The sequence below is a fragment of the Siphateles boraxobius genome, unplaced genomic scaffold (assembly GCF_051911475.1).
Source record: "Siphateles boraxobius isolate OS27281-9 unplaced genomic scaffold, OSU_SipBor_1 25, whole genome shotgun sequence".
NCBI classification, from domain to species: Eukaryota; Metazoa; Chordata; class Actinopteri; order Cypriniformes; family Leuciscidae; genus Siphateles; species Siphateles boraxobius.
The window spans coordinates 37,505,860-37,522,139 of NW_027508866.1; the positions used below are offsets into that span (position 1 = coordinate 37,505,860).

Here is a 16,280-nt window from a genome sequence, read left to right on the forward strand (position 1 = left end):
GGAATGTCGGACAGACGGGTCCGCGCGACATCCAGCACATCAGACAGGTTCAGCCACAGACTGGTGAGCATCACCTGACCCAGGGAGCGTAAGGCCACTTTCGTCGCTCAGAGAGCAAGGTCAGTGGCGGCGCGCAGCTCAGTGAAGAGCCCTGGGTCAGTCCCGCCCTCGTGCAGGTCCATGAGCATCTGGGTCAGGTGGACCAGCAGAATGACCATGGCATGCAGTGAGGCGGCTGCCAGTCCCGTGGCGCTATAGGATCTCGCCACAAGCGTAGACGAAAAACTACAGGCCACGGGCGGGTGCTTAGGATTGCGCCGAGAAGAAGCACTCTGAGGACACATAGCATCGCAACAGAGCGTTCAGCCGGGGGAACCCCAGTGTACCCATGGGCAGCGGCCCCATCGAGGGGAGGAAAGGCGGATGAGATCAGCGAGCGGTCCCGATAAGACAAGGGGGTCTTCTTGGACTTCGAGATCTCATCATGCACGTCCGGGAAGAGAGGTATTGGGGTTTGCCGTGGACGAGGGTCGGCGGCCTTACCCAAAACCCATCGTCCCAGGAAAGCATGGTCGTCATCTCCGGATCAGACTCAGGCACAGCCGTATGCACACCGGAAGGTGGCAGCTGTGACGAGCCCTCACTTCCAGAAGACTCAAACCCACCTAGTGATGCTGCAACAGACATGGCATCTTCCTCTGTAGCTTCAACTGAAACACGCGGGCCACCAGAGGGTAGACTCGCGGGAATCAGCAGTTCACTAGCGGGCACCGTCATTGAAGAGGGGGGCTGGGGTCACGGACACATAGTCGGCGCCTAGATCCAGACCGTAACCCTCAGGTCACCCTGGCCACCAGCCGAAGATCGGGGGGTGGATGAGGGGACTCTCACTCTTGCGAGTTCACCGAGTCTCGACCTATATATGACGCGATGATCACGTTCCCAGCGAGAACATGAGTCACCCACGAGCGCTGTTCAAGCATGATCAAAGCCCAAACACACTAGACAGCGCTCGTGCCCATCAGAGTCCGATACCAGTCCGCTGCAACCAGAAATGCACGGGCGAGCCATCTTTAAAAAGATGTGCCACGTGTAAGCTCTTTTAGTGAGAGAAAACTCAAGTGTTGAAGCACCCGGGGAGAAACGCACCGACTGGCAGACCACTGCAACAGATCAGCAGGAAGCACGCTCTCGCCGTAGATCGCCGTCACACCAACACTCGAGGTACTCGTTTGTAAAGCTGACAATTCAGAGATGGCTTGTGGAGAGAACAATACACTTGGCTCCGAAGCGAAAACATATCTGCTTGCTGCCGGCTTCCTCCTTTTATACCCACGAGGTGGGGCGGAGTTACGCCATGCAAATTCCGCAGACCCATGGCATTTCTTTGCCATTGGCTCGTTTTGTAATACTCGAAGTTGATAGGCTTTCTAAGCGAAACCCCATTCGTCGTCATCCGACGTAACTCGGAGTGACAACGAAAGGGAACTATCGTTATCGGAAAAAGTCCACACCGATAGTTTTTCCGGGTTGCGTCCGTTGCTGGAGCGCTGGGAAGAGTGTGCTGGCATTATACGAGCGAGAGCGCCCTCTAGAGGACAAATAAACAAACGATCACTGGCTGGGTTGTTTACTTTCACACGTGAGGCTGCCCCAGAGAGATCGACATTATACAGAGAGCACTGACACTTCAGATGCGCATTGTATGAATACAGAACACTACAGTCCATGTTGCCATCATTATGAAGTCATTTGTTGACTAGATGCTGCATGAGCAGAGAAACAACAGAAGTGTGTTTGCCGTCGAGGCTGAGAGGACTCTAACATTAGTACCTCGAGCGGTTAAAACAATGTGACAAAAACACACGCAAACCTCACCCAAATGTTTTATGTTGCAATTGTTACCATCTATTTGCATTAATTTATATCCAGCTGGTCACTTTTATGCATTCATTAGCCGGGAAAGTTGCATAATTAAAGCTAGTGACGGGATTGCTTTCTGATATGTTTCTGATATTGATATGTTCATGCAGCCGACAGAAACATAAATCAGAAACGCATTCAATTAAATTATTTTTTATCACTGCAATACATAATGTAATTTTGATTAGATAATCAACAAGTGTTCTAATATAGAAGCAAATAAAGTGAGAAGCTATACGTGTAATATACATTAATGCAATTTAATGCTCTGGCCTTTGCAGATATTAAAGGATGGCTGTCTTTAAGACTCTTTGGATTTACATTTTAAAAATATTGGTTGATTAATCGATTATCGGAACGTACGGTCAAACCTAAATATCGGTATCGGTCGACCTCTAGTAATAACTTCTTTTAACGAATCTGTTTGAGATCGAATTAATGCAAGATGTTTTGCTATAAATTAAAGACATGTTATCTGAGGACTATTTCTCATTTTTCTCAGTTATTTTGCTTTATTTCCAGATTCAGTCATCGGCTCGTTCTTACGCACTCGAGCTCGTTCACACATGCGCACTCTTCAGAAACTACACTTTAAATCCCTCGACAAACTCAAAGACGTAAAGGACATTTGTATGTGTTCTAAATTAAAGACACAGGTCGAACTGAACGTCAGCTTGATTATTTTGCTCAAGATCAGGATTTATTGAGTCCACATGTCATGAACACAAGAAACTGCTTCTGACCGCAGCTCGAGATCTGTCGCTCACACACACAACTCTGGGATGATGTTTGCGAATGGTCGCTAGAACGATGCTTTCGGGAAACACAGACTCGTTGAACTGCTGATAATGACAGAATTTGCGACTTGAGTTGGCTAACAATGCTTTCGGGAAACAGTCCTGAATGTCCCTGTCTGATGTCCCTGTCGTATGTCCCTGTTAGACGGGTCCAGAGCTCTGCCAGAGTTTGTTGAACTGGACCTAGGAGAGCCTGTTGAAGACATCGGCCTGGAGGACGTCAAAGCCCTTCAGACGCTGTACAGGGAACACTGCGAGGTCAGTCGATCAGCGCTTGCGTTACAAACCTACACTGCAAAAAATGCTTTTTCTTACTTAGTATTTTGTCTTGTTTCCAGTCCATATATCTAAAAATTCTTAAATCAAGATGCATTTACTAGAGTAAAATGCCATATAATATTATGTCTTTTCTGGGGAGAGAAATCAAAATTAAGAGTTGTTGCTTAAAACAAGGAAAAAATTATCTGACAGTGGGGTAAGAATAATAATCTTGTTTAGAATTAAGATTATTATTCTTACCCCGTTGGCAGATAATTTGCTTGTTTTAAGCAACAACTCTTAATTTTGATTTCTCTCCCCAGAAAAGACATATCTCATGGCATTTTACTCATCTAGTGAATGCATCTGGAATTAATTATAATAATTATAAGTATTTTATAAGTCTTTTTGACCCATTTTGAGTTTTTACAAAAACTTACAAAAAGTACTCATCCTCAAATCATCCTAGGTGTATATAACATTCTTCTTTCAGACGAATACAACCAAGAGTTATATTAAAAGCTTTATAATGGCAGTGAATGGGTGTTTCTGTTTTGAAGTCCATAACAGTGCATTTGTCCATCATAAAAGTGCATCTATCCATCATAAAAGTGCATCTATCCATCAAAAGTGCATCTATCCATCATAAAAGTGCATTTATCCATCATAAAATTGCATCTATCCGTCGAAAGTGCATTTATCCATTATAAAAGTGCATTTATCCATCATAAAAGTGCATCTATCCATCATAAAAGTGCATCTATCCGTCAAAAGTGCATTTATCCATCATTAAAGTGCATCTATCCATCATAAAAGTGCATATATCCATCAAAAGTGCATCTATCCATCATAAAAGTGCATCTATCCATCATAAAAGTGCATCTATCCGTCAAAAGTGCATCTATCCATCATAAAAGTGCATCTGTCCATCATAAAAGTGCATCTATCCATCATAAAAGTGGATCTGTCCATCATAAAAGTGCATCTGTCCATCATAAAAGTGCATCAGTGTATCATAAAAGTGTATCTGTCCATCATAAAAGTGTATCTATCCATCATAAAAGTGGATCTATCCATCATAAAAGTGCATCTGTCCATCATAAAAGTGCATCAGTCTATCATAAAAGTGCATCTGTCCATCATAAAAGTGCATCTATCCATCATAAAAGTGCATCTGTCCATCATAAAAGTGCATATCTATCCATCATTATCCATCATAAAAGTGCATATCTATCCATCATAAAAGTGCATCTGTCCATCATAAAAGTGCATCTGTCCGTCATAAAAGTGCATCTATCCATCATAAAAGTGCATCTATCCATCATATATACATGATAAAAGTGGATCTATCCATCATAAAAGTGCATCTCTCCATCATAAAAGTGCATCTGTCCATCATAAAAGTGCATCTATCCATCATAAAAGTGCATCTCTCCATCATAAAAGTGCATCTCTCCATCATAAAAGTGCATATCTGTCCATCATAAAAGTGCATCTATATATCCATCATAAAAGTGCATCTATCCATGATAAAAGTGCATCTATCCATCATAAAAGTGCATCTGTCCATCATAAAAGTGCATCTCTCCATCATAAAAGTGCATCTCTCCATCATAAAAGTGCATATCTGTCCATCATAAAAGTGCATCTATATATCCATCATAAAAGTGCATCTATCCATGATAAAAGTGCATCTATCCATCATAAAAGTGCATATCTGTCCATCATAAAAGTGCATCTATCCATCATAAAAGTGCATATCTGTCCATCATAAAAGTGCATCTGTCCATCATAAAAGTGCATCTATCCATCATAAAAGTGCATCTGTCCATCATAAAAGTGCATCTATCCATCATAAAAGTGCGTCTATCCATCATAAAAGTGCATCTATCCATCATAAAAGTGCATCTGTCCATCATAAAAGTGCATCTGTCCATGATAAAAGTGCATCTATCCATCATATATCCATGATAAAAGTGCATCTATCCATCATATATCCATGATAAAAGTGCATCTATCCATCATAAAAGTGCATCTATCCATCATAAAAGTGCATCTATCATCATAAAAGTACATCTGTCCATCATAAAAGTGCGTCTATCCATGATAAAAGTGCATCTATCCATCATAAAAGTGCATATCTATCCATCATAAAAGTGCATCTGTCCATCATAAAAGTGCATCTGTCCATCATAAAAGTGCATCTATCCATCATTTATCCATGATAAAAGTGCATCTGTCCATCATATATTCATGATAAAAGTGCATCTATCCATCATAAAAGTGCATCTATCCATCATAAAAGTGCATCTATCATCATAAAAGTACATCTGTCCATCATAAAAGTGCGTCTATCCATGATAAAAGTGCATCTATCCATCATAAAAGTGCATCTATCCATCATAAAAGTGCATCTGTCCATCATAAAAGTGCATCTATCCATCATTTATCCATGATAAAAGTGCATCTATCCATCATATATCCATGATAAAAGTGCATCTATCCATCATATATCCATGATAAAAGTGCATCTATCCATCATAAAAGTGCATCTAACCATCATAAAAGTGCATCTATCATCAACAAAGTGCATCTATCCATCATAAAAGTGCATCTGTCCATCATAAAAGTGCATCTGTCCATCATAAAAGTGCATCTATCCATCATAAAAGTGCATCTGTCCATCATAAAAGTGCATCTATCCATCATAAAAGTGCATATCTGTCCATCATTAAAGTGCATCTGTCCATCATAAAAGTGCATCTATCCATCATAAAAGTGCATCTATCCATCATAAAAGTGCATCTATCCATCATAAAAGTGCATCTGTTCATCATAAAAGTGCATCTGTCATCATAAAAGTGCATCTATCCATCATAAAAGTCCATCTTTCCATCATAAAAGTGCATCTGTCCATCATAAAAGTGCATCTATCCATCATAAAAGTGCATCTGTCCATCATAAAAGTGCATCTATCCATCATAAAAGTGCATCTGTCCATCATAAAAGTCCATCTTTCCATCATAAAAGTGCATCTGTCCATCATAAAAGTGCATCTATCCATCATAAAAGTGCATCTGTCCATCATAAAAGTGCATCTGTCCATCATAAAAGTCCATCTGTCCATCATAAAAGTGCATCTGTCCATCATAAAAGTGCATCTATCCATCATAAAAGTGCATCTGTCCATCATAAAAGTGCATCTATCCATCATAAAAGTGCATCTATCCATCATAAAAGTGCATCTGTCATCATAAAAGTGCATCTGTCCATCATAAAAGTGCATCTATCCATCATAAAAGTGCATCTATCCATCATAAAAGTGCATCTGTCCATCATAAAAGTGCATCTATCCATCATAAAAGTGCATCTATCCATCATAAAAGTGCATCTATCATCATAAAAGTACATCTGTCCATCATAAAAGTGCGTCTATCCATGATAAAAGTGCATCTGTCCATCATAAAAGTGCATCTGTCCATCATAAAAGTGCATCTATCCATCATTTATCCATGATAAAAGTGCATCTATCCATCATATATTCATGATAAAAGTGCATCTATCCATCATAAAAGTGCATCTATCCATCATAAAAGTGCATCTATCATCATAAAAGTACATCTGTCCATCATAAAAGTGCGTCTATCCATGATAAAAGTGCATCTATCCATCATAAAAGTGCATCTATCCATCATAAAAGTGCATCTGTCCATCATAAAAGTGCATCTATCCATCATTTATCCATGATAAAAGTGCATCTATCCATCATATATCCATGATAAAAGTGCATCTATCCATCATATATCCATGATAAAAGTGCATCTATCCATCATAAAAGTGCATCTAACCATCATAAAAGTGCATCTATCATCAACAAAGTGCATCTATCCATCATAAAAGTGCATCTGTCCATCATAAAAGTGCATCTGTCCATCATAAAAGTGCATCTATCCATCATAAAAGTGCATCTGTCCATCATAAAAGTGCATCTATCCATCATAAAAGTGCATATCTGTCCATCATTAAAGTGCATCTGTCCATCATAAAAGTGCATCTATCCATCATAAAAGTGCATCTATCCATCATAAAAGTGCATCTATCATCAACAAAGTGCATCTATCCATCATAAAAGTGCATCTGTCCATCATAAAAGTGCATCTGTCCATCATAAAAGTGCATCTATCCATCATAAAAGTGCATCTAACCATCATAAAAGTGCATCTATCATCAACAAAGTGCATCTATCCATCATAAAAGTGCATCTGTCCATCATAAAAGTGCATCTGTCCATCATAAAAGTGCATCTATCCATCATAAAAGTGCATCTGTCCATCATAAAAGTGCATCTATCCATCATAAAAGTGCATATCTGTCCATCATTAAAGTGCATCTGTCCATCATTAAAGTGCATCTGTCCATCATAAAAGTGCATCTGTCCATCATAAAAGTGCATCTATCCATCATAAAAGTGCATCTATCCATCATAAAAGTGCATCTGTCCATCATAAAAGTGCATCTATCCATCATTTATCCATGATAAAAGTGCATCTATCCATCATATATCCATGATAAAAGTGCATCTATCCATCATATATCCATGATAAAAGTGCATCTATCCATCATAAAAGTGCATCTAACCATCATAAAAGTGCATCTATCATCAACAAAGTGCATCTATCCATCATAAAAGTGCATCTGTCCATCATAAAAGTGCATCTGTCCATCATAAAAGTGCATCTATCCATCATAAAAGTGCATCTGTCCATCATAAAAGTGCATCTATCCATCATAAAAGTGCATATCTGTCCATCATTAAAGTGCATCTGTCCATCATAAAAGTGCATCTATCCATCATAAAAGTGCATCTATCCATCATAAAAGTGCATCTATCCATCATAAAAGTGCATCTGTTCATCATAAAAGTGCATCTGTCATCATAAAAGTGCATCTATCCATCATAAAAGTCCATCTGTCCATCATAAAAGTGCATCTGTCCATCATAAAAGTGCATCTATCCATCATAAAAGTGCATCTGTCCATCATAAAAGTGCATCTGTCCATCATAAAAGTGAATCTGTCCATCATAAAAGTCCATCTGTCCATCATAAAAGTGCATCTGTCCATCATAAAAGTGCATCTATCCATCATAAAAGTGCATCTGTCCATCATAAAAGTGCATCTATCCATCATAAAAGTGCATCTATCCATCATAAAAGTGCATCTGTCCATCATAAAAGTGCATCTATCATCATAAAAGTGCATCTGTCCATCATAAAAGTGCATCTATCCATCATAAAAGTCCATCTATCCATCATAAAAGTGCATCTATCCATCATAAAAGTGCATCTATCCATCATAAAAGTCCATCTGTCCATCATAAAAGTGCATCTGTCCATCATAAAAGTGCATCTATCCATCATAAAAGTGCATCTGTCCATCATAAAAGTGCATCTATCCATCATAAATGTGCATCTCTCATCATAAAAGTGCATCTGTCCATCATAAAAGTGCATCTATCCATCATAAAAGTGCATCTATCCATCATAAAAGTGCATCTATCCATCATAAAAGTGCATCTGTCCATCATAAAAGTGCATCTATCATCATAAAAGTGCATCTGTCCATCATAAAAGTGCATCTATCCATCATAAAAGTGCATCTGTCCATCATAAAAGTGGATCTATCCATCATAAAAGTCCATCTGTCCATCATAAAAGTGCATCTATTCATCATAAAAGTGCATCTGTCCATCATAAAAGTGCACCTATCCATCATAAAAGTGCATCTGTCATCATATAAGTGCAGCTGTCCATCATAAAAGTGCATCTGTCCATCATAAAAGTGCATCTATCCATCATAAAAGTGCATCTGTCCATCATAAAAGTGCATCTGTCCATCATAAAAGTGCATCTATCCATCATAAAAGTGCATCTATCCATCATAAAAGTGCATTTATCCATCATAAAAGTGCATCTATCCATCATAAAAGTGCATCTGTCCATCATAAAAGTGCATATCTGTCCATCATAAAAGTGCATCTGTCCATCATAAAAGTCCATCTGTCCATCATAAAAGTGCATCTGTCCATCATAAAAGTGCATCTGTCATCATAAAAGTGCATCTATCCATCATAAAAGTGCATCTGTCCATCATAAAAGTGCATCTATCCATCATAAAAGTGCATCTGTCCATCATAAAAGTGGATCTATCCATCATAAAAGTCCATCTCTCCATCATAAAAGTGCATCTATTCATCATAAAAGTGCATCTATCCATCATAAAAGTGCATCTGTCCATCATAAAAGTGGATCTATCCATCATAAAAGTCCATCTGTCCATCATAAAAGTGCATCTATTCATCATAAAAGTGCATCTGTCCATCATAAAAGTGCATCTATCCATCATAAAAGTGCATCTGTCCATCATAAAAGTGCATCTGTCATCATAAAAGTGCATCTATCCATCATAAAAGTGCATCTATCCATCATAAAAGTGCATCTATCCATCATAAAAGTGCATCTATCCATCATAAAAGTGCATCTGTCCATCATAAAAGTGCATCTATCCATCATAAAAGTGCATTTATCCATCATAAAAGTGCATCTATCCATCATAAAAGTGCATATCTGTCCATCATAAAAGTGCATCTGTCCATCATAAAAGTCCATCTATCCATCATAAAAGTGCATCTGTCATCATAAAAGTGCATCTGTCCATCATAAAAGTGCATCTATCCATCATAAAAGTGCATCTATCCATCTTAAAAGTGCATCTGTCCATCATAAAAGTGCATCTATCCATCATAAAAGTGCATCTGTCCATCATAAAAGTGCATCTATCCATCATAAAAGTGCATCTGTCCATCATAAAATTGCATCTATCCATCATAAAAGTGCATCTGTCATTCATAAAAGTGAATCTATCCATCATAAAATTGCATCTATCCATCATAAAAGTGCATCTGTCCATCATAAAAGTGCATCTATCATCATAAAAGTGCATCTGTCATCATAAAAGTGCATCTGTCCATCATAAAAGTGCATCTATCCATCATAAAAGTGCATCTGTCATCATAAAAGTGCATCTGTCCATCATAAAAGAGCATCTATCCATCATAAAAGTGCATCTGTCATCATAAAGTGCATCTATCCATCATAAAAGTGCATATCTATCCATCATAAAAGTGCATCTGTCCATCATAAAAGTGCATCTGTCCATCATAAAAGTGCATCTATCCATCATTTATCCATGATAAAAGTGCATCTATCCATCATATATTCATGATAAAAGTGCATCTATCCATCATAAAAGTGCATCTATCCATCATAAAAGTGCATCTATCATCATAAAAGTACATCTGTCCATCATAAAAGTGCGTCTATCCATGATAAAAGTGCATCTATCCATCATAAAAGTGCATCTATCCATCATAAAAGTGCATCTGTCCATCATAAAAGTGCATCTATCCATCATTTATCCATGATAAAAGTGCATCTATCCATCATATATCCATGATATCTAAAAGTGCATCTGTCCATCATAAAAGTGCATCTATCCATCATAAAAGTGCACATCTATCCATCATAAAAGTGCATCTGTCCATCATAAAAGTGCTCCACAGGCTGATGGATAGATGCACTTTTATGATGACAGATGCACTTTTATGATGGACAGATGCACTTTTATGATGACAGATGCACTTTTATGATGGACAGATGCACTTTTATGATGGATAGATGCACTTGTATGATGGATAGATGCACTTTTATGATGGACAGATGCACTTTTATGATGGATAGATGCACTTTTATGATGACAGATGCACTTTTATGATGGACAGATGCACTTTTATGATGGATAGATGCACTTTTATGTTGGATAGATGCACTTTTATGATGAACAGATGCACTTTTATGATGGATAGATGCACTTTTATGATGGATAGATGCACTTTTATGATGAACAGATGCACTTTTATGATGGATAGATGCACTTTTATGACGGATAGATGCACTTTTATGATGGACAGATGCACTTTTATGATGGACAGAAGCACTTTTATGATGGATAGATGCACTTTTATGATGGATAGATATGCACTTTTATGATGGATAGATGCACTTTTATGATGGACAGATGCACTTTTATGATGGATAGATGCACTTTTATGATGATAGATATGCACTTTTATGATGGATAGATGCACTTTTATGATGGATAGATGCACTTTTATGATGTACAGATGCACTTTTATGATGGACAGATGCACTTTTATGATGGATAGATGCACTTTTATGATGGATAGATGCACATTTATGATGGATAGATGCACTTTTATGATGGACAGATGCACTTTTATGATGGATAGATATGCACTTTTATGATGGACAGATGCACTTTTATGATGGATAGATATGCACTTTTATGATGGACAGATGCACTTTTATGATGGATAGATATGCACTTTTATGATGGATAGATGCACTTTTATGATGGATAGATGCACTTTTATGATGGATAGATGCACTTTTATGATGAACAGATGCACTTTTATGATGGATAGATATGCACTTTTATGATGAACAGATGCACTTTTATGATGGATAGATGCACTTTTATGATGGACAGATGCACTTTTATGATGGATAGATGCACTTTTATGATGAACAGATGCACTTTTATGATGGATAGATGCACTTTTATGATGGATAGATGCACTTTTATGATGGACAGATGCACTTTTATGATGGACAGATGCACTTTTATGATGAATAGATGCACTTTTATGATGGATAAATGTACTTTTATGATGGATAGATGCACTTTTATGATGAACAGATGCACTTTTATGATGGATAGATGCACTTTTATGATGGACAGATGCACTTTTATGATGGACAGATGCACTTTTATGATGAATAGATGCACTTTTATGATGAACAGATGCACTTTTATGATGGACAGATGCACTTTTATGATGGATAGATGCACTTTTATGATGAACAGATGCACTTTTATGATGGATAGATGCACTTTTATGATGGACAGATGCACTTTTATGATGAATAGATGCACTTTTATGATGGATAGATGCACTTTTATGATGGACAGATGGACTTTTATGATGAATAGATGCACTTTTATGATGGATAGATGTACTTTTATGATGGACAGATGCACTTTTATGATGGATAGATGCACTTTTATGATGGATAGATGTACTTTTATGATGGATAGATGCACTTTTATGATGGACAGATGCACTTTTATGATGAATAGATGCACTTTTATGATGGATAGATGTACTTTTATGATGGATAGATGCACTTTTATGATGGATAGATGCACTTTTATGATGGATAGATGTACTTTTATGATGGATAGATGCACTTTTATGATGGACAGATGCACTTTTATGATGAATAGATGCACTTTTATGATGGACAGATGCACTTTTATGATGAATAGATGCACTTTTATGATGGACAGATGCACTTTTATGATGGATAGATGTACTTTTATGATGGATAGATGCACTTTTATGATGGATAGATGCACTTTTATGATGGATAAATGTACTTTTATGATGGATAGATGCACTTTTATGATGGATAGATGCACTTTTATGATGGACAGATGCACTTTTATGATGAATAGATGCACTTTTATGATGGATAGATGCACTTTTATGATGGATAGATGCACTTTTATGATGGATAGATGCACTTTTATGATGGACAGATGCACTTTTATGATGAATAGATGCACTTTTATGATGGATAGATGCACTTTTATGATGGATAGATGCACTTTTATGATGGATAAATGTACTTTTATGATGGATAGATGCACTTTTATGATGGATAGATGCACTTTTATGGACTTACAAAGACATACACCCATTCACTCTCATTATAAAGCTTGGAAGAGCCAGGACATTTTTAAATATCACTCTGATTGTTTTGGTCTGAGAGAAGAATGTCATATACACCTAGGATGAGTTGAGGGAGAGTAAATCATGGTGTAATTTTCATTTTTGGATGAAATATCCTTTTAAGTCTTGTTTAATTAAAGTTTAAAGGTGTTGTGTTCATTTTCACACTCAGGCCATTTTGGACGTAGTGGTGAACCTTCAGTTCAATCTAATCGAGAACTTGTGGCAGACTTTCTGGCGCTATTCTCCCTCCAACACCGTAGAGGGCGTCACCATCACAGAAAACAGGTATGTGACCCTGATCACCTCATCAGTGCAAGCTCAGTAGATTAAACCTGATTCCTGAGATGTGACTATTGTTAACGCAGTGGTGTGAGTGAGATCGAGGGCCGTCTGCCGGGCCACACACTGATCCTGCTCTGCCGGAACGATGATGTGCTGAAGTGGATGAACACATGTGATCACCTGATGTATCAGGCCCTCGTCGAGATCCTCATCCCAGACGTCCTGAGACCCATTCCTAGTGAGTCTTTCGTTGAGCCGATTCATTAACATGATTTTGTATTACACTGCAAAAAATGCTTTTCTTACTTAGTATTTTCTTACTTAGTAGTTTCCAGTCCAAATATCTAAAAATTCTTAAAACAAGATGCATTTACTAGATGAGTAAAATGCCATGAGATATTATGTCTTGTTTTCTGGGGAAATAAATAAAAATTAAAAGTTATAGTTTAAACCAAGCAAAATTATCTACCAACGGGTTAAGAAAAATGATCTTGTTTCTGTTTGAATTAAGATTATTTTTCTTACCACATTGGTAGATAATTTTGCTTGGTTTAAACTACAACTTTTAATTTTGATTTATTTCCCCAGAAAAAAAAGACATATCTTATGGCATATTACTACTTTAGTAAATGCATCTTGATTTAAGAATGTTTTTATATTTGTGAAAACATTAAAAGCATTTTTTGCAGTGTAAATATCTGTCCGACAAAAGTCAAGTCAAAATGTATGTAGTGCTTTTGGTTTCAAAGCAGCTTTATAGAAAATTGTGTTTATAATATCTTTATGCCTTAGTCACATTTATCAGATAAGAGCATAGTTACATTTCACAACGATATAAACGATCACGCAGCTGAGATTTGCTATATAGTGTACATCGTTTTACATGAGTGTATGCAATTTTATTACCAAACTTCATTATATGGTGATATTGAGAATTATGAAGCCTGTGAGGTTGGGTATGTGAATCACTGACACGGGTAAGTGATGCATATAAATTAATTTCAATTGTATCGCCCATTCAGATAACCTAAGCAGTAGGAGAGACTCATCTCACGTGATTGGGTTCATGAGAACGAGACCAGACGAGATTTTTGCACAATATTTTAATGAAATCCTCAATGACAAAATTCATGACTGGAAAAATATTCTGCAAGTGCATTTTGAAATGTTTTAACTAATAATCTTGTAATGAATGTCATTTCAGTCCTACTTTGAGTATGAATGATCAAATGCATTGAAAGACAGCAATATACAAGCACTGTAAAAGGTTTTGCCACAAACTGGATTTTCTCCTGTATGATTTTTACATGAGTCACTGCAGACCTTACTGTGGATGAATTATGAGCTTCCAGAACTTCTGATTGAGGCTGCATGACCTCATAATTTTAATCCTTTCCACAAATAAAAGTATAAATAGAAATAAATACGTTTTTTTTTCTCAGTCTTATTAAGTGCAAACAATACATGCAAGTGCAACCATAATCAAAGTACTCTCTCAATATTCAAATTGCAAACCGAGACCAGAGCCACAACTGCACAGTCCAGAGATAGGAAATTGTATGCAGGCTAATTTGAGCGCATCAGTGAGCTCGTGTTTTACTTTCACTTTGGATTTGCAATCTCTCGTACTCATTCTACAAGATAAGTGTATCAGACGCTCTGTTGCACTCCGCTGTCGTCACGCGATCAGTGAACTGTGTGCGACTGCAGCTTGTGCTGGATGAGTAGAGCAGACTATTTTTATAGAAACAGCAGAAACAGTAGAGGTGGTGGGCATCATAATGTAATGTGACTGTAGCGGGGGTATATTCTATGCTAATTTCAACCTAGCGCTCCGTCATGGCGTTATCGCGAGACATCTTTTCACTCGATGGGAAATCTCGTCACTTTTTAGTCTTGCGAGATCCCGTCTCACCCCTACTAAGCAGTTACTCTTGTCTCATATAAATCTCCATCTGCATTGGACAGGTGCCTTGACTCAAGCCATCCGTAATTTTGCCAAAAGCCTTGAGGGCTGGCTCACCAACGCCATGAGCAGCATTCCCCAGAGGATGATCCAGACCAAGGTAAGAGTATAGACCGTTACCAGACCATTACTGCAATCTAAAGCAGGGGATAATGAATGTGGCAACCCCAACCCCCAAGAGTCTTAGAGATCTGCTACCGACCCGAACCTGACGCGTCCCGAAAAACCCACGGGTTACGGTTAATGTTTAATGAATAGCCTCGGATTCGGGTTTGTTATTAAGATAAAGTAATATATATACAGGTGCTGGTCATATAATTAGAATATCATCAAAAAGTTGATTTATTTCAGTAATTCCATTCAAAAAGTGAAATTTGGATATTATATTCATTCATTACACACAGACTGATATATTTCAAATGTTTATTTCATTTAATTGTGATGATTAAAACTGACTACTAATGAAAATCCCAAATTCAGTATCTCCGAAATTATAATATTACTTAAGAACAATACAAAAAAAGGATTTTTAGAAATGTTGGCCAACTGAAAAGTATGAACATGAAAAGTATGAGCATGTACAGCACTCAATACTTAGTTGGGGCTCCTTTTGCCTGAATTACTGCAGCAATGCGGCGTGGCATGGAGTCGATCAGTCTGTGGCACTGCTCAGGTGTTATTAGAGCTCAGGTTGCTCTGATAGTGGCCTTCAGCTCTTCTGCATTGTTGGGTCTGGCGTATCGCATCTTCCTCTTCACAATACCCCATAGATTTTCTATAGGGTTAAGGTCAGGCGAGTTTGCTGGCCCATTAAGAATAGGGATACCATGGTCCTTAAACCGGGTACTGGTAGCTTTGGCACTGTGTGCAGGTGCCAAGTCCTGTTGGAAAATGAAATCTGCATCTCCATAAAGTTGGTCAGCAGCAGGAAGCATGAAGTGCTCTAAAACTTCCTGGTAGACGGCTGCGTTGACCTTGGACCTCAGAAAACACAGTGGATCAACACCAGCAGATGACACCCAAACCATCACTGACTGTGGAAACTTTACACTGGACTTCAAGCAACGTGGATTCTGTGCCTCTCCTCTCTTCCTCCAGGCTCTGGGACCTTGATTTC

The 16,280-nt window shown here is 37.8% G+C and overlaps 1 protein-coding gene across 2 annotated transcripts in view; it reads left to right on the forward strand.

Annotated features, from left to right (window-relative positions):
• rfx3 (regulatory factor X, 3 (influences HLA class II expression)) overlaps nt 1-16,280 on the forward strand; it is a 76,228-nt gene that overhangs the window by 44,185 nt on the left and 15,763 nt on the right. For both annotated transcript variants that reach the window (XM_077243802.1, XM_077243803.1), the window contains 4 exons: nt 2,866-2,978; nt 13,085-13,200; nt 13,281-13,435; nt 15,166-15,263. In XM_077243802.1, coding sequence (XP_077099917.1) covers nt 2,866-2,978; nt 13,085-13,200; nt 13,281-13,435; nt 15,166-15,263 — 482 coding nt within the window. The remainder of the gene's footprint in view (nt 1-2,865; nt 2,979-13,084; nt 13,201-13,280; nt 13,436-15,165; nt 15,264-16,280) is intronic.